General features: G+C 47.5%; 1 protein-coding gene across 1 annotated transcript in view; it reads left to right on the forward strand.

Annotated features, from left to right (window-relative positions):
• Window positions 1–18,334, forward strand: part of CCDC122 (coiled-coil domain containing 122) — a 34,363-nt gene extending 16,029 nt beyond the window's left edge. The window contains 1 exon segment of the mRNA XM_075333871.1: window positions 18,185–18,334. Coding sequence (XP_075189986.1) covers window positions 18,185–18,334 — 150 coding nt within the window.
• The last annotated feature ends 4,559 nt before the right edge of the window (window positions 18,335–22,893 follow it).

Genomic DNA, 22,893 nt, shown 5'->3' on the forward strand with positions numbered 1-22,893 from the left:
TGCTTGTCACTACTCGGTACTCGCACGAGTATCACTGTACTCGGGCTACTCGGCGGGGACGAGTAATCTCGCGATACTCGTGCTGTACTCGTGGTCTTCATCCCTGCATGTTGGCGCTCTTTTGAGAGCCAGCCCTCATGCAGGGATTGGCTGGCAGACCACTGCAATGCCACAGCCCTGTTAGTTGTGGAATTGCAGTGATTGGCCGGCCTGCACAGCGTGACCGAGCCTTTATACCGGCGGGCGCACTGTGCTCTGCACACAGCCATCCAGACAGTCAGTGCAGGGAGAGTGTTGCTGCTTCAGGGAAAGGTTTGCGGCCCTTTATAGTTATTTCCGTAGCAGGGCTGCAAACAGTGTGACCAGAAGTCCTTCTCAGGACTATTGTAGTTGTACAGTTAGGTCCAGAAATATTTGGACAGTGACACAATTTTCGCGAGTTGGGCTCTGCATGCCACCACATTGGATTTGAAATGAAACCTCTACAACAGAATTCAAGTGCAGATTGTAACGTTTAATTTGAAGGTTTGAACAAAAATATCTGATAGAAATTGTAGGAATTGTACACATTTCTTTACAAACACTCCACATTTTAGGAGGTCAAAAGTAATTGGACAAATAAACCAAACCCAAACAAAATATTTTTAGTTTCAATATTTTGTTGCGAATCCTTTGGAGGCAATCACTGCCTTAAGTCTGGAACCCATGGACATCACCAAACGCTGGGTTTCCTCCTTCTTAATGCTTTGCCAGGCCTTTACAGCCGCAGCCTTCATGTCTTGCTTGTTTGTGGGTCTTTCCGTCTTAAGTCTGGATTTGAGCAAGTGAAATGCATGCTCAATTGGGTTAAGATCTGGTGATTGACTTGGCCATTGCAGAATGTTCCACTTTTTTGCACTCATGAACTCCTGGGTAGCTTTGGCTGTATGCTTGGGGTCATTGTCCATCTGTACTATGAAGCGCCGTCCGATCAACTTTGCGGCATTTGGCTGAATCTGGGCTGAAAGTATATCCCGGTACACTTCAGAATTCATCCGGCTACTCTTGTTTGCTGTTATGTCATCAATAAACACAAGTGACCCAGTGCCATTGAAAGCCATGCATGTCCATGCCATCACGTTGCCTCCACCATGTTTTACAGAGGATGTGGTGTGCCTTGGATCATGTGCCGTTCCCTTTCTTCTCCAAACTTTTTTCTTCCCATCATTCTGGTACAGGTTGATCTTGGTCTCATCTGTCCATAGAATACTTTTCCAGAACTGAGCTGGCTTCATGAGGTGTTTTTCAGCAAATTTAACTCTGGCCTGTCTATTTTTGGAATTGATGAATGGTTTGCATCTAGATGTGAACCCTTTGTATTTACTTTCATGGAGTCTTCTCTTTACTGTTGACTTAGAGACAGATACACCTACTTCACTGAGAGTGTTCTGGACTTCAGTTGATGTTGTGAACAGGTTCTTCTTCACCAAAGAAAGTATGCGGCGATCATCCACCACTGCTGTCATCCGTGGACGGCCAGGCCTTTTTGAGTTCCCAAGCTCACCAGTCAATTCCTTTTTTCTCAGAATGTACCCGACTGTTGATTTTGCTACTCCAAGCATGTCTGCTATCTCTCTGATGGATTTTTTCTTTTTTTTCAGCCTCAGGATGTTCTGCTTCACCTCAATTGAGAGTTCCTTAGACCGCATGTTGTCTGGTCACAGCAACAGCTTCCAAATGCAAAACCACACACCTGTAATCAACCCCAGACCTTTTAACTACTTCATTGATTACAGGTTAACGAGGGAGACGCCTTCAGAGTTAATTGCAGCCCTTAGAGTCCCTTGTCCAATTACTTTTGGTCCCTTGAAAAAGAGGAGGCTATGCATTACAGAGCTATGATTCCTAAACCCTTTCTCCGATTTGGATGTGAAAACTCTCATATTGCAGCTGGGAGTGTGCACTTTCAGCCCATATTATATATATAATTGTATTTATGAACATGTTTTTGTAAACAGCTAAAATAGCAAAACTTGTGTCACTGTCCAAATATTTCTGGACCTAACTGTATACAGGCAGGCAGGGTATAGCCAGGTCGGAGTACAGGAGAAGAGTCCTTCTCAGGACTATTGTTGCTGTATACAGGCAGGGCAGGCAGGGTATAGCCAGGTCGGAATACAGGCTAGTGACCAGAAGAGTCCTTCTCAGGACTATTGTATCTGTATACAGGCAGGCAGGGTATATAGCCATTCCTAGTGGTGACCGTATACCAGGCTTCATCATATCTGGGGCTGGTGTACACAGTCTAAAACAGTCCTGATAGTGTCAGACTTCTCAGTAATTGTCGCTCCTAAAAACCTGTTAGGTTCTTAGTGCGTCCGTGCTTGCATTTAAAAACCGCACGTGTGTGCCTGTAGGTGGCAGCGTACAGGTGCATGTTTTGCACAAACTAGTATATAACGCACAAGTCTAGTGAATAATACACGTCAGTCAGCAGTGTCTGATAGTGTCAAACTTCTCAGTAATTGTCGCTCCTAAAAACCTGTTAGGTTCTTAGCGCGTCCGTGCTTGCATTTAAAAACCGCACGTGTGTGCCTGTCGGTGGCAGCGTACAGGTGCACGTTTTGCACAAACTAGTATATAACGCACAAGTCTAGTGAATAATACACGTCAGTCAGCAGTGTCTGATAGTGTCAAACTTCTCAGTAATTGTCGCTCCTAAAAACCTGTTAGGTTCTTAGTGCGTCCGTGCTTGCATTTAAAAACCGCACGTGTGTGCCTGTCGGTGGCAGCGTACAGGTGCACGTTTTACACAAGCTAGTATATAATGCACAAGTCTAGTGAATAATACACGTCAGTCAGCAGTGTCTGATAGTGTCAAACTTCTCAGTAATTGTCGCTCCTAAAAACCTGTTAGGTTCTTAGTGCGTCCGTGCTTGCATTTAAAAACCGCACGTGTGTGCCTGTCGGTGGCAGCGTACAGGTGCACTTGTGTGCGTTTTGCACAAACTTGGATATAACGCACAAGTCTAGTGAATACACGTCAGCACAGCATTGCAAAATGCGCAAGGGCGTTGGCAACGAACAAGGAAGTGGACGTGATGGTGGTGCAGGCAGAGGCCGAGGTCGTGGGCAAGCTCTAATTTCGCCACAACAAAGGGCCACATCTACTCGCTCGCACGTACGTCCTGTCGCAAATTCTTGGGGACCACAGCAGTACACCGCTCTTGAACCAAGACCAGTGTCAACAGGTTGTTAGTTGGATAGCGGATAATGCTTCCAGTCATATTGGCACCACCACAAACACTCTGTCTTCCACACGGTCAAGTGTCAGTAGCCGTGATACTGCACCGCACATTTCAGAACCTGATCCTCCTTCCTACCACAAAGCTGAGTACACGTCCTCGGACATTACTGATCCCACACTTGGACACTCGGAAGAGCTGTTCACGTTTCCATTCGCACATTCTGGCCTCTCGCCAGCTCCTGTTGAAGTGGGTCATGAGGAGATCGTATGTACAGATGCCCAAATATTTGAGCAGCCACGTTCTCACGAAGTTCGCAACGTGTCTCAACAAGGGGTGGACGATGATGAGACACAATTGTCAGGAAGTCAGGAGGAGGAGCAGGGTGCGGAAGAGGAAGACGACGTGGTGGATGATCCAGTAACTGACCCAACCTGGCAGGAGGATATGCAGAGCGAGGACAGCAGTGCACAGGGGGAGGGAGGCGTAGCATCCCAACAGGCAGTAAGAAGCAGGGTGGTGGCTCCAGGCAGAAGTCAGGCAACCGTTCCCCGGAACAACAACACGACACAAGGTGCCTGTACAAATGTTAGGTCTTCCCGAGTCTGGCAGTTTTTTAAGTTGGCTCCAGATGATTCTAAAAAGGCCATTTGCAACACCTGCCGTGCCAGCATCAGCAGGGGTACCAAAACTAGCAGCCTGACCACCACCAGCATGATCAGGCACATGTCAGCCAAGAAACCGACTTTGTGGGAAGTACAACAGAGTCGAGGAGCAGTGCTTGCTGATGTCACTGCTACGTCTTCGCTTGTTGTGCATGCGAGCCAATCCCCTGTCCATGCTGCCCGCGAACAAGCCTCCTCCGGCCCTGCACCTGCAGTTGCCCACGCAGAAATAACACCATCATCAAGCACGTCCTTGTCCCAGCGCAGCGTTCAGTTATCCATTCAGCAAACCTTTGAACGCAGGCGCAAATACACTGCCAACGCCCCACATGCCACACTTCTAAATGCTAACATTTCGCGACTGCTTGCACTGGAAATGTTGCCTTTTAGGCTGGTGGAGACAGAAGCATTCCCCGACCTGATGGCGGCAGCTGTCCCACGTTACTCGGTCCCCAGCCGCCACTATTTCTCTCGGTGTGCCGTCCCCGCATTGCATAACCACGTGTCACAAAACATCACACGTGCCCTGAACAACGCTGTTTCAGCCAAAGTCCACCTAACCACAGACACGTGGACAAGTGCTTGTGGGCAAGGCCGCTACATCTCGTTGACTGCACACTGGGTTAATATTGTGGAAGCTGGGACCCAGTCTGAGCGAGGGATGGAACACGTCCTTCCCACACCAAGGTTTGCAGGCCCTACCTCAGTCAGGGTTTCACCCACACTCTACAGCTCCGGAATGTCATGCTCTTCAGCCTCCTCCTCCTTCTGCGCATCCTCATCCACTTTACCCTCCACACCAGTCCCAAGCTGGAAGCACTGCAGCACTGCCTCGGCGAAGCGGCATCAGGCTGTGCTGAAGCTAATCTGCATAGGTGACAAACCCCACAATGCAGAAGAGGTGTGGACAGCTCTGAAACAGCAGGCAGATCACTGGCTCACACCTCTGAACCTAAAGCCAGGAAAGGTCGTGTGTGACAATGGCCAGAACCTGGTGGCGGCTTTGAGACGAGGCCAGCTGACTCATGTTCCATGCGTGGCCCATGTGCTCAACCTCGTGGTTCAGCAGTTTCTAAAGTCATACCCAGAGCTGTCTGATCTGCTGGTAAAAGTTCACCGCCTGTCTGCACATTTTCGAAAGTCACCTACTGCTTCAGCCGGCCTTGCCGGCTTTCAGCGCCGTTTGCATCTTCCGGCTCACAGACTGGTGTGTGATGTCCCCACGCGTTGGAATTCAACTCTGCACATGTTGGTCAGGATATGTGAGCAGAAGAGGGCAGTTGTTGAGTACCTGCATCACCTAAGCCGTCGGGAAATGGGTCAAACTCCACACATAACACCTGAGGAGTGGAGATGGATGTCCGACCTATGTACCATCCTCCAAAACTCTGAGGACTCCACCAAGATGGTGAGTGGTGATGACGCCATTATTAGCGTCACCATACCGCTTCTCTGCCTTCTAAAACGGTCTCTGCTCAAAAACAAACATGATGCATTGCAGGCGGAGCGCGATGAGTTGGAGCAAGAAATAGTAGTGGGTGTGGGTGATAACACACAGCCGAGCCTCGTCTCATCACAACGTGCAGTGGAGGACTATGACGAGGAGGAGGATGAAGACATGGAGCAACTCTCCGGCCAAATTGAGGATATGACATGCACACCAGTCATATCCTCGGTTCAGCGTGGCTGGCCAGAGGACAGGGTAGATGAGGAGGAGGAGGAGGAGGAGTACAGCATGTTCAGTCATCGTGTTGGTCAGGATACTGTAGTGATGGCTGTTAAGAGTCTGGCGCACATGACTGACTTTATGGTAAGCTGCCTGTCTCGTGACCCTCGCGTTAAGAACATCTTGGCCGACAATCATTACTGGTTGGTAACACTGTTAGACCCACGCTACAAGGAGAACTTTATGTCTCTTATTCCCGAGGTGGAGAGGTCAGCCAAAATGCAGCAGTTCCGGAAGGCCATAGTCATGGAAGTAGGCAAAGCATTGCCCTCACAAAACGCTAGCGGCATAGGTCAGGAATCAGTGGACAACCAAGGCGTACAGCCAAGAGGGGCACAAGTCCAATCCGCCAGAGGTAGGGGAACAATCTTTAAGATGTGGGACAGTTTTCTCAGCCCCTCACGTACCACAGCCCCTGAGGTGCAGGGTAGTGCCACAAGAAATCCTAAGTTTGCCCAGATGCTCAAGGAGTACCTTGCAGATCGAACAACTGTACTCCGACATTCCTCTGTGCCTTACAATTATTGGGTATCCAAGGTGGACACGTGGCATGAATTGGCTCTCTACGCCTTGGAAGTCCTGGCCTGCCCTGCCGCTAGCGTTTTGTCAGAGCGTGTTTTTAGTACCGCAGGTGGAATCATTACAGATAAACGCACCCGCCTGTCAACTGAAAATGCTGACAGGCTGACTCTGATCAAGATGAACAAGGGTTGGATTGGGCCCCCTTCACCACACCACCAGCAAATGAGAGCGGAATTTAAAGTTTGTAACGGGAATTTGCCATGTACCTCCACTCACCCATGGGTACACACTTCTGGACTTTGGATAATCGCTGGACTGCTCCTCCTTCTCCTCATGCGCCACCATGATGACCGTTACAATAGTTAGGCCGTTCTTTCAGGTATACCCCCAGTGGTAAATTTTTTTGCCCATTCTTTCAGAATGGACATTACAACGACAGGAGACCCGCTCCTTTGCAATGGGAACAATGTTTTGAGGCCCTCATGCACATCTCTATCCAGGGACAATGTGGAGCCTCCCAATTTTTGGCTGTCCTGCCAAAGGGCTATACTACAATAGACCCACTTCCTTACAATGGGCACTTCAGGTTTACAGGCCCTCATGCACGTCTCTATCCAGGGACAATGTGGAGCCTCCCATTTTTTGGCTGCCCTGCCTAAGGTCTATACTACAATAGACCCACTTCCTTACAATGGGCACTTCTGGTTTACAGGCCATCATGCACGTCTCTATCCAGGGACAATGTGGAGCCTCCCAATTTTTGGCTGTCCTGCCAAAGGGCTATACTACAATAGACCCACTTCCTTACAATGGGCACTTCTGGTTTACAGGCCCTCATGCACGTCTCTATCCAGGGACAATGTGGAGCCTCCCATTTTTTGGCTGCCCTGCCTAAGGTCTATACTACAATAGACCCACTTCCTTACAATGGGCACTTCTGGTTTACAGGCCATCATGCACGTCTCTATCCAGGGACAATGTGGAGCCTCCCAATTTTTGGCTGTCCTGCCAAAGGGCTATACTACAATAGACCCACTTCCTTACAATGGGCACTTCTGGTTTACAGGCCCTCATGCACGTCTCTATCCAGGGACAATGTGGAGCCTCCCAATTTTTGGCTGCCCTGCCTAAGGGCTATACTACAATAGACCCACTTCCTTACAATGGGCACTTCTGGTTTACAGGCCCTCATGCACGTCTCTATCCAGGGACAATGTGGAGCCTCCCAATTTTTGGCTGTCCTGCCAAAGGGCTATACTACAATAGACCCACTTCCTTACAATGGGCACTTCAGGTTTACAGGCCCTCATGCACGTCTCTATCCAGGGACAATGTGGAGCCTCCCAATTTTTGGCTGCCCTGCCTAAGGGCTATACTACAATAGACCCACTTCCTTACAATGGGCACTTCAGGTTTACAGGCCCTCATGCACGTCTGTCTGCAGGGGCATTGGTGAACCTCACAATTTTGGACTGCCCTGGCAAAGGAAAATACTACAAAGACTCACTTCCTCAAAATGGGCACATTAGACTCAAGAGGCTTTCATGTACGTCTCTTCTCAGGGACATCGGAGTGCCACACAATGTTTTCACGTAAAATCTTTCATGTAATCTCCAAAAGTAACATACACCAGCTCTATCTCACTATTGGGTATGTGCCCTTAACATTTCCGCCATGAAAATTCATTTTGGTGTCATTTTTGAAGGTTTTCTGGTGAGTCCGTAAAAATGGCGTAAAACGCAGACAAAATTGTTCACAGCTGTGACTTTTGAGTGATAAATGCTTCAAGGGGTCTTCCCCATGCTGTTGCCATGTCATTTGAGCACTCTTCTGAGACTTTTGTGACATTTTTAGGGTTTCTACATGCTGCCGGGGTCATTTCATAAAAATACTCGGGTCTCCCATAGGATAACATTGGGCTCGGTGCTCGGGCCGAGTACACGAGTATCTTGGGATGCTCGGAACGAGCCTCGAGCACCCGAGCTTTTTAGTACTCGCTCATCACTAGTGATTTTATCAAAACTACAATAGTATGTGGAAGTGCGGCACTCCAACAAAATGGATGGTGCCTGGATAGGGTCCAACCCCTGTATCAAAGAATCCAAAAATCCAGCACTCAAATATAGCTGAAAAATAGAAGAAATTCTTTATTGGAACTAGCAGTTGTGTATAAATAATATTTCGGTCAAACGACCTTCATCAGATTTCACTGTGACAGAAAGGAAAAGAAAATGTTGTATATTTAAATATAAATTATAGCATGAATAACTTTAATAAACACACATGCATTGATGTATAATCTCATAACATGTTATATCACAAGACGATTCAAAGACAAGCTCTGATAATAACTCAGAGTGTTAAAAAATATATAGAGTAACAAATGTCAAGAAAAGGCTGCATCACGGACAAGTATGATTCACTCTTTACTATGTGTCAATATAAATCCTATGGATAAAGGAAAATAAGACATAAGTAGCTGTCATAGAAACTGAGTACTGTGCAGATAAGATATGAATGGTAATGCCATAAAAACACAATTAATATAAAAAGGTTCCCATCATAAATAGCATGGATCCAAGAAAAAGGGAATGAAGGAATAAGTGCACTTACCAACGTTATGAAAATAGTAGAAATCAATAAGATTTGGATAGAGAACTGCCTCTCCGGGTCCGTGGTGCCTGTATCCTATCTGTCTGGCGTCTGGGGTTTAAATAGACCGCCTAATAAGGTAGTGGGCGTGTGGATACGGACAACAAATACAGGAAGTGACAGTGTTGGATGGCAGCATGTAAACGGCCTGGTTGGCAAACAAGCACATGCGTGGAAGCGTACAAAACCAACGATTAGGCACAAAATGTTTTATCCAAAGCATAGATGTAAGTAATCATTAGTAGGAATTTGTAATTTTAATAAAGAGGTGACAGATAAGAATAAAGTTAGTGTTAAGACACCCGGATGTCACATCTGTTATAAAGAACGGAAGTGACAATCCTGAATGGCAACTTGTAAAGGACTTTGGTTGGCAAAGCTGCGCTTGCGCAGTAATGACAACTAATGATGAATATGGATGTCATTTTTAAATAGACCGCCTAATAAGGTAATGGGCGTATGAATATTAACATCGTAACGTTACTTCCAGTAGAAAATAAAGGAAGTGACATGCTGGATGGCAGTATGTAAACGACTGTTTCCCTGTTGTATGGTGGTGTGAGGTGTGTGTAGAACTTACTAGATTAGCATCTTGACCTGCCAGGGAAGGATATAATGATATACCCTGTAGCGACCAATCTCAGGGGAGCTACAAATACATTGTCCAGACACAAATGCACAACAAGTTGTAACATGCCGCTACTATTAATGTGCATTTTAGCTAAAATATAGACCAATACCCCATGCATTATCGTTTTTGAATGTTTTTTTAATGCAGGGTGCAGTCTGGGCCATTCAGCGGTGGCTGGGTAATGTGGGATGTACATATGGTAATAGGAAGTCCACCTGATCTGATAGAAGAGAGCTGGTAATAGGCTATCTGGCCAGAGCATCCCAAATACTGTTTGAATGCCCCATTTGCAAACCTGTGTGCATTTGGAATACTAGGCAGCCACTCCATGGATGTTTGTTGGGTTAGTATGTGGTTGTTTCATTAGTATTTTGCACCTCTGTGCTGTTTCTATTTGTCTTAGTTAAAACTGTTATTTAATGTTTTTCATGCTTGTCTCTGCTGCCATCTACTGGTCAGACCTTTCAGCTCCTCTGTTTCTTTTGCCCAGCCCATGGGAGTGTCTGATGACCCTCTTGCATCACATCCTGGTATGTTCATTCCAAACCAGAGTTTGTGAGAACAACATCCCTTATTGGATTGGAGCTACTAGGAGCAAAGTCTTCTGACCACGTAGTAGCTTCAGAGGCAAGCATCACTGGAGAATTACAATGCCAAGTACTTGGATTACTGCACTCTGCATGTCCTAACCTTTGGAGAAAATAAACCACCATTGTTTCATCTCAGCATGTGCATGTTTCACTCTGGAGCGCTCTGGTCCTGTCTGCCCCACCTATAGGAAAAACGAAGGTAAGATTCTCACAACCTCTCACAACTACGCACCTTCCATCGCCTTTAAGTGGGGACAGAACAGTCAGAAGACTGCTTAAGAGCTCAATACCCCGGCTAAAGATCCCTGAGAACCCTGTAACTTCCCATGTAATCTGCCTAGCAACAAGCCTTGTGCACTAGTGTGCCTGCAACAGTGCATGCCTGGACAAGCCTAAGGGGAAGCTCTCCCATCTGCCACGTCCTATATCACCTCTGCTTGCATTGTAAAGGGACAGTTTATGCACCTGCTGTTTCTCTCTTGCTATACGCCTTCTATAGACTTGCAGTACATTATACCTCATTACTGCACATAGCTGCACTGCGAACCCCAAGTTTTGCTAAAGACACCTTGGGAATCTCATCAGGGAGTCCTTGCAGAGCTGCACAACAATTTTTGGACCCCTATTTAAAAGTCAAATTTCTTAAAGAGACAGTACATCTTAAATCAAAATGGCCGAAAAAGACCTTGGACAGTTCCCCACTGCTGAAACAGAGCAAATACAACCTGATACTGTCCATTATGAAGCCCAGGAGGCAGAGCCCACACTTTCAGCAGACCAAGTTGTCCGACCGAAGCGCTCTTCCAAACCCACAATAAAAGTCACTGAAAACTTTCACACTATGAAAGATGTGTCATGTGAACACCTGGAAGAACAGTGGGAACGAGTCACCTATTACATGTCAAGACTTGAATCCTCATCAGGTGATGCCGCATGCTTACAAGCCGCTCTGGAACGGCTGAACACAGCTCATGAAAGATACAAGAGACTGTCAACAAGGTACATTACCTTTCTAAAAGACTCTAAAATTCATGAAGCTCTTTCAGACCTGAGCAAGGCAGAAGAGGTAGACAAGGAAAGAGATGCCAAGGTGCAAGATGCCATAGACAAGGCCGAACACCGTATCTCTCACCAGCAAGAAACCAGATCACACCGATCAACCTCATCTAGACGTTCCTCTCGGTCATCCGGGTCATCATCCTCAAGAAGCTCAGCCCTGAGCGACAGGATAATAGAGGCCCGCATAAGAGCAGAGGAATCCAAGGTGAGACGTTCCTTCACAGAAAGAGAAGTAGAGGAAGAAGCCAAAAGGACAGAAGAAGAAGCCAAAAGGGTAGAAGCAGAAGCGAAAAGGGCAGAAGCAGAAGCCCTTGCAAAAGCAGAAGCCGCTAAAGCAGAAGCCCTTGCAAAAGCAGAAGCTGCTAAAGCGGAAGCCAAAAGGGCAGAAGCGGAGGCTCGGATAAAGATTCTTCGGTCACAGATGGAAGAGGAAGTTGCGCTAGCTAAAGTGAGACTACTTGAGCAAGCATTGATCCAAGGTCCTGATCCAGCTCACTCGCCACCACTGGAAGCAGACAATCCAGTTGATCGCACAAGAGACTATGTACTGAATCAGTTACCTGTAGCAACCCCGGTTTGCAGTGCCGTCCAAGCCGACAACACCGAAACCTCCAACTTACCTCTACCAGTGCCAGTGCCACCTAAAGCACTCGAGCAAATTAATAACAGTCACCAAGAGGTGCCCTCTCAACCACAGTCACCACGGCAAGATGGCAACCAAGTGTTTCCTGACCCACTTCCACAGCTCAAGCAGCGGTCATCAGAATCTACAGAGGCTAAACCACAGCTCAACCCTGCAGCAACGTCATTTTACCCGGGAACATCTCATCCATTCATGCCAGGCAGCCCATACGCCCAGGGGCATCACGAGTCGTCGTGGCAACAAGTGGTGAGAAATCAGATATATCTGAGTTTGCCAGGTTCATGGTGAGCAGAGAGTTAATCAACACTAGTCTCACAAAATTTGATGATCGTGCAGAGAGCTACAGGGCCTGGAAAGCAACTTTCAAGGCAGCCATCGCCAATCTCAACTTCACTGCAGAACAGGAGCTCGACCTCCTGATCAAGTGGTTGGGCCCAGGCTCTACAAACCGTATCAAGAGCCTCAGAACCGTCTATGTGGGACAAGCAGAAGCAGGTCTCGCTGCTGCATGGCAGAGACTGGAACGCACCTTTGGCAGCGCAGAAGCAATAGAGAAAGCCCTATTCAAGAGACTGCAGGACATCCCAAAGATCAACCTTAAAGAAGTCCACAAGCTTCAAGACCTAAGTGATCTGCTCATGGAGCTGGAGCTCGCTAAAAGAGATCCTCGTCTGTCTGGGCTGTGCTACCTGGATACAGCCCATGGAGTGAACCCAATCGTGGTGAAGCTGCCATACAGTCTGCAGGAGAAATGGGCAACGTCAGTCTCAAGGTACAAAAGAGTGCATGACGTCACCTTTCCCCCATTTATTCAGTTCTGCAAGTTCATCGACGAGCAGGCCCAGATGAGGAACGACCCCAGCCTCGACTTCCTAGAGTTCAACACTTCGGCAGCTGCAACATCATCATCAAGGTATGAAGGTGCCATACACAAACGCAGAGACATTAAGAACACTGTGAGGGTTAGGAAGACTGAGCTACCATCACCTGCAGCATGCACAGATAAACAGTACACCATGTCATCACGAGAAGTCTTTCAATCAAGAATGCCCCATCCATAAAAAACCGCATTCACTGAACAAGTGCAGAGGGTTTAGATCCAAAACCCTACAGGAGCGCAAGAAAGTCCTCACAGACCTTGGGATCTGTTTCAAATGTTGCGCATCACTTGAGCACATGGCCAAGGACTGTAAATCCATCATCAAGTGTGAGGAGTGTCACAGCGAAAAACACGTTTCAGCCATGCTCCCAACCCAGCTAGCTAGAGACACACCGGCTGCAGTCACCACCACTCCCACTCCAAGTCATGGTGGGGAGTCCAAGAATCAGACTGACACCACCACAGCCGTCTCCTGCTCATGCTCAGAGGTATGTGGAGAGGGCCAAATGCAGAAATGTTGTGCCCGAATATGCCTCATCAAGGTTTATCCCGAGGGACATCCAGAAAAGGCAATGAAGGTGTATGCCATCATAGACGACCAAAGCAACCGGTCCCTGGCAGGAACCAAATTCTTTGAAGCCTTCGGATTTAATGGACCATCAGAACCCTACACCTTGAACACCTACTCGGGTCGCATAGAGACTAGCGGCAGAAGAGCCCAGGGAATCATTGCTTCTCCTATCAATGGGAAGACTGAAATACCTCTACCAACGCTCGTTGAATGTGACCAAATACCCAGCCACAGGAATGAAATTCCTACCCCAGACGCTGCATTTCATCAACCACACCTAAGACACCTCGCTAGTGTTATCCCACCTCTGGACAATAATGCAGAGATTCTACTCCTGCTCGGCAGAGACAATCTAAGGGTACACAAGGTGTGACAACAGTGTAATGGGCCTGACTATGCACCATACGCCCAGAGACTGGACATGGGTTGGGTAGTCATAGGAAATGCGTGTGTTGATCGATCAGAAATTGACTCCTTCAAGACTTATGTGCATGGAGATGAGCGCACAACCTGCTTAAAGCCATGTCCTCATCACTATGGAGTGAAAGAGAAGTCTCCAGACACAATACAGCTACCTGACATCGCTTCTTCTCTGCATATCGACAACTTGGGAAGATCAGTCTTTCTCACAACCAAGGAGGACGATAAAGTAGCCTTGTCAGTAGAGAACAGAGAATTCATCGGAATAATGGACTGTGAGTTTTCTAAAGACAAAACCAACCATTGGGTCTCTCCATTACCCTTCCGATCTACCAGGGTAAGACCCCCAAACAACCGAGATCAAGCTCAGACTAGGTGTAACTCTCTTCAGCGTTCCATGAACAGCAAGCCTGAAATGAGAGAACACAGCGTCGCCTTTATGGACAAGGAAGTCTGCAACAACCTAGCAGAACCTGTACCAACTGAACTGAATCCAGCAGATCACGCAACTAGACCTATGTCTATAAGTTCTTTTGCTAACTCTTCTTGGCTTACAGGTCCAGAGTTCCTGCTGAGACAGTCAGAAGAAGGTGTCCAGGAAGCCTTCAGCATCCTACATCCAGACAACGATCCAGATGTCCGAGCTGAAGTCAATACCCTGGCCACCAGTGCAGAAAAAACTTCCAACCTCGGTTGCCAACGTTTTGAACGTTTCTCCAGCTGGATGAGGCTCGTCAGGACTGTCGCTAGGTTAGTGCACATCGCCAGATGCTATCATACGGACCTTAAAAACAAAGACTGTCATCGCTGGCATGTCTGCCACAAACCCCTTTCTGCTGAGGACATCTCCCATAGCAAGTCCCTCATAATACGCCACCTCCAACAGAGTGAATTCGCCATAGAATGGAAGTGTTTTTATACAACAAACAGCAGATTCCATTAAGAAGTCCTCTCGCCAATTTAAACCCAGTCATCGACAGTTTTGGCTTACTGAGAGTTGGAGGTCGTTTAAATCAGGCTCATCTTGGAGTTGCAGAACAAAATCCTCTCATAATTCCCAACAAACACCATGTTACAGTCTTGCTGATCCAACACCACCATGAAAAGACTGAACACCAAGGCAGGCAAATTACAGAAGGTGCTTTACGGTCTGCAGGCCTCTGGATTATTGGAATGAAGAGACGTGTAGCACAAATACTACATGATTCTGTGCACTGTCTTAAAGCGAGAGGAAAACAACTGTACCAGCAAATGGCTGACTTGCCTACAGACAGACTTTCTACAGAGCCACCGTTCACCTACGTGGGCCTAGACGTTTTCGGACCATGGATGGTGTCCACACGCAGAACTCGCGGAGGCCAAGCAAACAGCAAGCGGTGGGCTGTGTTATTCACCTGCATGAGTGTTCGAGCCGTTCACATTGAGGTGTTAGAGTCCATGGATACCTCCAGCCTAATCAATGCCTTGAGAAGGTTCCTTGCCATCAGAGGACCAGTGAAATAGCTGAGGTCTGACGTGGAAGCAACTTCGTCGGTGCATGTAGAGAACTGAACATCGACACCAAACCTATCCAAGATCAGCTGGCAGAGAAAGGTTGCACTTGGATCTTCAATCCCCCTCACAGTTCTCACATGGGAGGCTCCTGGGAGAGGATGATCGGGATTTCACGCAACATCTTGAACTTCATGCTAATGGACGTCAATTCCTCAAGACTCACACATGAGACTCTAGTCAATCTTTTAGCTGAAGTCTCAGCCATTATCAATTCAAGACCCCTTGTGCCGGTGACCATAGATCCAGAAACACCAACCATATTAACTCCTACTATTCTCATTACCCAAAAAACTGACAACGCGGTAATGCCCAGCGGAGAGTTCACCCACGCGAACACTATCAAAAACACTGGAAACGGGTTCAATACTTGACTGACTACTTCTGGAACCGATGGAGGAAGGAATACCTCACCATTCTTCAAGGAAGAAAGAAGCGGAAACATCCCAAGCCGAACCTCAAGGAAGGAGACCTAGTCCTCATGAAAGATCAGACCACAGAAAGGACTGACTGGTCTATGGGACTAATTACTAGGATACTGCCTAGTCAGGACGGCAATGTTCGGAAGGTGGAGCTAAAGGTCATCAGGAAAGGTGAGACGAAGACCTTTGCAAGGCCAAGCCACGAACTTGTTCTGCTTTTGCCCATAGAGAGCGTGCCTACATGATGAACGCTACCGGACCTGAACTTTGAGCCATCCTTCTTGATTTGGACTCAATTGAGCTTGTTTTTGCATTTAACATGCCTTTCCTTTCAGGTTGTATTATGGACTCAATAGTGAAATCCCCAAAGTGAATTTCAGATGGGGACTGTGCTGTTTCTATTTGTCTTAGTTAAAACTGTTATTTAATGTTTTTCATGCTTGTCTCTGCTGCCATCTACTGGTCAGACCTTTCAGCTCTTCTGTTTCTTTTGCCCAGCCCATGGGAGTGTCTGATGACCCTCTTGCATCACATCCTGGTATGTTCATTCAACTATGCACCTTCCATCGCCTTTAAGTGGGGACAGAACAACCTCTGCGGTCCCCACCTTTATAATGGGGGCCTGCTGTATTTTCTTGTGCATTTATGTCTGGACATAGTATTGGTAATGTTGGCTGAGTATTTTCACAACCTAGATTTGAGAGAATAAAGGGCTGACACCCTCTGCAGATATTATAATCTGGCCATGATTTTGGGAAGCAGGGCAGTCCATAGGAGCATATGCCTCATGTGCCTAATGGAGTGATTAGCGTAGCCATTTTTTTTTATAAATGTTTTCATAAATCAATTGTTTATGTGAGAATATGAATTTGTAATATATCTTATCAGACAAATTTGCTTCTTTCTCCTCCAGGACTGATTACTCATTATCAAAATTCTCTATTAACTGGTAAAATCTCTTTTCAGTGGCTGCAGAGTTTCCCAATCCTGAGATAGGTGATTGCAGTTGGTGCTCATAAAGTTCTTTGGAGAATTGTGTCACTTCAGGAGAACTTGCAGCGGAATGTCTGTCTGTATAGCTCAAACTCTTCCATGGAATTTTAAAAACAGCAACTGCCAGCTCCTATCTCAGCAATGGGAAAAGTTGTTGTCAATGAATACAGATTTTACCCGTGAGCTGAGAGTGAAAGATCAGTCCAGAAGTAGTGATGGGCAAACCCTTAGTATCCGTGCATCGACCCCGACCACGGAGTTCTCAGTAAACTCTGTGTAACTATCCGTATCTGGCCATCCAGATAATAAAAAAAAAGGAACAAGAAAGAAAATGTGGAATAAAGCAGGAGCGTTATACTTACCGAGTCTCTTGCACGGCTGTAACACTACTTCCGTGGCCGCTCATTACCCTCTTACATATCCACTACTTTCCCCGCTCACTGGCAGTCCCGGCATCTCTGATTCTTTGCTGTCAGACTGTGCCCCCACCCTGTGAGACAGCGTGTCTGATGCTTGGGAATCACACACGCTGTCTGCATACCTATAGTGGTGTAAGAATACATTTTTAAAAAAATTAGCGTAGGGTCCCCCTATATTATGATACCCAGCATAGATAAAGCATACAGCTACAGGCTGCAACCACTAGATTTTTTTAAAAATTATTTTAAGAAATGATTTAAAAAAGGTGTGTGATTTTCTCCCCCCAATTTGATACCCAGCCATGATAAAGTCGGCAGCTGGAGGCTGATATTCTCAGACTGGGGGAGACCCATGGTTATTGGACCCCCAGCCTAAAAATAGCATCTTACAGCTGCCCAGAATTGTTGCATCCATTAGATGCATCAATCCTAGCTCTTTACCCAGTTCATTCCATTTTCCCTGGGGCGGTGGCATTTGGGATAATATAAGAGGGTTAATCACAGCTCAAGCTGCCACTAAGGCCTAGATTAGTAATGAAAGGCATCTATGAGACCCCCCTATTACTAATCTGTAAGTGAAAAGAAATAACCACAAACACCAAAAAAATGCGGTCTGGCTGCAACCAATCAGAGATGTCGGGACTGTCGGTGGGCGGGGGATGCAGTGAATATATATGAGAATCTAGAAGTTGTGTTACTGCCACATGGGAGACTCTGTAAGTATAATGCTGCTCTAATCTCCCTAGCCCTTTCTAAAACCATTTTAAAGCAAAATATTCGGTTCCCATAGACTTACCGTATATGGGAATCAGCATCCGGGCAGATATTCAGGATTACAGGATCAATAATGGTCCCAAACCATCTTTTTTTTTTTAAATTGAATATTTGGAAGTTCGCCCATCACTATCCAAGAGCAAAAAGCAGCAAATTTCTCTGATAACATATATTGCAAAGTTGCATACTATATTTTCATGTGTACTAAAGCTATATGACAGTTACTCTTGGAGAGAAGGAGAAAATAAAAAAAAATACTATTAATTTATGAATTACTGTAAATTAATATTTTGTTGTTTTTTTTTTTTTACATCAGAGTAAATGCCTCTATCTTATTGTAATTTAAATATGTACCATATTGGCATGTGATAACACTAGACTGTAGAATAATTCCTTGATAATATTGTCATTTTATTTTTTTATTATTTAAATGACATAACAGGTACAGAAGAAAAGATACAATGCTATATTAAAACGCCTCCATTCTCAGATAAATAGGGCTCAGCTAAGCAGAAGACAGTATCAGTGGAATATTGAAAAGATGGAGAGGACGGCATGCAGTCTAAAGCGCAGTCTTGGAATCACCCAGTGACTTATTAAATAGCTGAACTTTTACTCTTTATTGTTTTCATGTTTACATGTTAATTAAAGTAACTCTACAGTTTGTCATTATTATTGCAATGTATCCATATGGCTCTCTCATTCTATCGTATATCTTAGATGGAAATAAATTCCTTTTGGAAACTGTTGACAGATCTGTTATGTTGCTTTCTATGGAGGAGCTATAGCTCTGATATAACATTTAACACTTGTAGCTCAGCAGGTGAATTCCCAATGTCAGCATTTATTCTTCATATTTCATGAGGACCTTTTGGATGTTCATGTGTTATCAGGTTCATCTACTATGACATCATTCCTTTTTATCTCTGCAACATCTCAATTTATTCTAAGGCGAGCTATCTCCGGTGGTCACAGAGACTCTGATTCCAGTGATGTGTCACTTAATATTCTGGGTATTAAGTATACCAATAAAGCCATATTAGGTAAATGTGGCGACCCTGGGGTTTCAGTTGCCACAGAGGTACTGCATCTCAGCCAGAGATGTGGTGCCACATCCTGGGTAAAGAAGAGGTCATCCGCCAGTATGCACACAAAACACACAACACTCTAAATTAGCAGCTCCCCACCGGGTCACTGTTAGAGCTGGTGCCATTAATGCTATGTATAGCCACCACTGGTGATGGTGTGATGCCCCTGACTATCAGGGTGTCACAAGGAACTACACTCCTTGCTCTTAGGATGCAGAACTCATCCTCCATGGTTCTGGGATCCTAACTCTGGTATTGCTTCCATCAGTACTCAAATCCTAACCACACCTCATACCACACCCTGTCAGGCATACCAGTGGGTGGTCTAGCTGGAAAAGGGCCACCCATCTAGGGGTCAGGCAGACTGGTGGGAGGGACATGTTCAGTTCAGCAGTAGCTCCCAAAGAGTGAGGAGCTAGGAGTAGCAGCTCCCTAGAGATCAGAAGTAGCCCTCAGAGCGTGAGGAGCTGAGGGAGTTGTAGCTCCCTGGGAGACTTTGGTTAGGTCGCAGACGGTGGTCTGGGACCGGAGGAGTCGGAGAGCCGGTCGCAGGGTGTTGGAGAAGGGTTCCCAGACTTAGTTTTGGAGAATGGTCGGTACCAGAAAGTCCAGTAACTGGACCGGTACCGAGCACGGCGGGGTACAGGACACTAGATCAGGGAGTAGCTTCACGCAACTGGTAATTTACCTGTGGAGATTAGTCTCTTTATAAACTTTCCCCAAGAGCTAAGAGATCGAACGCACCAACACAACAAGGGGGATAGGGCTTTGCAGCTTATGTGGCCCACTGAAATCCCAAGTATCAGCCATCGAGAGCACAGCTTCCTTATTTAAATATAGGGAGTGGGACCCACACCACTTCAGGCCGAGGGGTCACTCAGAAACATCCATCTATATGTGTATGGAGGCAGGCTCCGGACCACTAAGCAATACCAGCAGGGACTTATTCCCGGACGAGCTCCCCAGAGTAGCAGTGGCAGCCAGACACTTGGTTTACGTCTGTGTCAGAGTCTGCTTAATGGTTGCACTAACATCCACACAGTCTGAGTGAGTACACTGCTCTCCCTGCATCCTACCTGCCAACACACAGCCCGCACCACGCTATCCTACACCTATTCTCCAGAGTTTCGGGGAGGGAACATCATCTGGCTGCCCTGCTCCATCTGCCCCAGGTACTCCCATCAGCAGTGGTGGTACTCCCTTTACCGCGAACCATGGGTGCCGTGACGAACTCTCCCTTGTAAATATTCCCACTTTACATTTCGAAGTGGCCGCAAGCCCCCGGGTCCGGAGACTCTCGAGCCACAGCGACCCTGGATCTGAGCTTTTCGACTGCTGCAGGGGCGGCACAATGGCACCTCCCTCCCCCTAATCTGACCAATCTGGGGGTGGAGTATAGTTAGTGAGGGGACACTGTAGTGACAGAGAGGGAGAGAGTCAAGTAGGAGCAGTGGAGAGCGAAGACCTGTGGTCTGGAGCTGGTGCAGCTCGACCCAGGCACAAGAGAGAAGGGGTCCTAAAGCCCACAGGATGTGCACTATACTTTCGTGGCCTCGTTCCACATAGGACATATTGGAGTGGAGGGACTTGGCCGCAGAACGGGGACTGGTCCCTAGACTACAGGAGAAGAACCAACGTGCTCATCTAGTAAAACCAGAGGCTAAGGACACATCTAGTACCAAAGCCAACGCCGCACACGAATCCGCTGGAAGGTGACCCCATGGGGCCAAGGGATAGAGCTTCAAGCTACCCGACAGGGTCCGCGGACACTCAGTGCTCAGGGCACTATGTGCGTAGGCGCAGGATAGGCAGGTGAGAAGTCAGCACAGGAAGACAACCAGGGAAGGAACACTAGAAGGGTGCACCCGTCTTGACATCTGAACTACCCGGGATCGACTGGAACCCATCACAGTGGAACCCAGCACTCCAAATGCGGTCACTGGCATGTCGTGTTAGCTTTGAACCTGCTACAGTGAGTAAAAACCTTGAGACTGCATCCCTGTGTTGCTCCGTTATTCACCTGCGCCTCCGGCCCTGCACCCCTCGCCATCACCTACTACTACTCCCATCCGCCCTGGGGCAGAGCTTTACCTATGGAGAGCGATACCAACTAAGCTGTGTCACCATCTGTCCCAGAGGCCCCGTCTCGCAACGGCAGCACTTATCTTGCCGCATACCACAGGTGGCTTCACAAATTATTCTCTTCTTTTTTATCTTGTGACGCCCTGGCACTGCCAGGTGGTCACAGAGAAACACACACCCCACTCAACCCCATCCCACATCAGGTGCCATCTGCCACAAAATCCTAGCCACCCCCCTCAGGGTAGGAAGGACACACCAGTGGGCGGGACCAGGCGAATTAGGAGCGCCCACCTGGGGGTCTTGAGGATCCGGGGGAGGGAACCAAGTAGTTCAAGTTGAAGTTGGAGTGGAAGTTGGAGTTCAAGTGAAGTGGAAGTCAAGCAGTAGCCTAGTGAAGGGTAGTCAGGGTAGTGGCCCTGATCTACTGGCTAGGTGGTAAGCAGTGGACCGTGTCCAAAGGTGATGGGAGTCCGGTCACGGGAGATGCAAGGTGGACCGGGACAGGGTTGGAGCCCGCCGGTACCACCAGCGGAGATCCGGTCCGGAAACCGTGCACAGGCGGGGTACCTGGACCCTAGTTAGAAGACGGTTGCAAGCCCCTTCTCTAATTAACCAGGCCGAGAGCAAGGTTCCAGACGTTGTTCCATTGTGTTAGTCCAGATAGAGCGAAACGGCAGTCCACTGAGGGGGATAGGCTATCCGCAACAACCCACTGAGATCCCAAGGGTCAGTTTTCGCGGGCACATCTCCCAACCAAAACAAAACCGGGAGTGGACTTCCCCATTCCATACGAGGTTGTCTAAAATAGAAGAAAAGTACAAAGTGCCGGAGGAAGGGACAATTGGTACACCAGCCTGGTGTGGGAACCGAATACACCCGGAAGCGGCAGGCGGCCACTGATACCTTGGTTTACCAGCAGACTTGTGTGCAATCATTCAATCATACGTACACCAACACCCTCCGGTCCAGCCCGGTGCATCGCCACCAGCAGCCATCACCTCTCGTGTTCTGGACACTGAGCCCCGGGGCATCCACCCCTACCCAAGGAGGGGTTAACATTCAGCTGCCACTCCATCGCCCCCGGGTGCTCCCCAACAGCAGCGGTGGTATTCCACCTTACCACACACCGTGGGTGGCATCACAAACTATCTACAACAATCCCCTGTACATACTACACCCCTTTTTATTTGAGTGCCCGCACGACCCCCGGGTCCGGAGACCCCTCGAGCCACTGCGGATCCGAGGAGCTCGGCTGCTGACGTGGGAGCGGCACAAACTGACACCGCAGCGTCCCAGAAGCAGGACCGCGGCTTGGTAACGAGTACCCCACGGCCCAGTGCGGTTGTGTCATAAACATCCAGGTTTCATACTGGGAAGACCCATTAGGTGAGCACAAACTCCATGATTACATTCAGTTAAAAGAGGAAAACACGGGGTATAAGTGCAAAGAAATAAAAAAACTTTACTTAGTAACAATGACAATATACAATTTAAAAGAGACATAGATTGGGGGCAGTGAATATGTGCCAGAGACCATGTAAACAACACCACTCGAAATAACAAGATATGTGAGGAACACATAGCGACATACGCCACTACACGACTCACCTCAATGATACCAATCACCGCTGCTCCTCTCACCTCCACGCAGCAACTGAGGTGAGTAGCGCGATCAGCTGAGCTGTCACTGGGGTTACCCGCGGCCACCGCTGCATCCACCGCTGGATCCAGTGACAGCGGGTAACCTCACTGACAGCTCAGCTGATCGCACGGCTGTCTTCATTTGCTGTATGGAGGTGACCGGAGCGGCTGTGTCTTCTGCAGCTCCGGTCACCTCCATGCAGCAGCGCTGGATGCGACGCTGGACCATCCTGGAGTACGCCGGACATGGAGGGCTTTTTGGGGCTGATTAAAGTGGTGAACCAGGGAATGTGTTTGTGTTTTTTATTTCTAATAAATGATTTTTTCATGTGTGTGTGTT

Source organism: Anomaloglossus baeobatrachus, chromosome 2 (assembly GCF_048569485.1).
Source record: "Anomaloglossus baeobatrachus isolate aAnoBae1 chromosome 2, aAnoBae1.hap1, whole genome shotgun sequence".
Lineage (NCBI taxonomy): Eukaryota > Metazoa > Chordata > Amphibia > Anura > Aromobatidae > Anomaloglossus > Anomaloglossus baeobatrachus.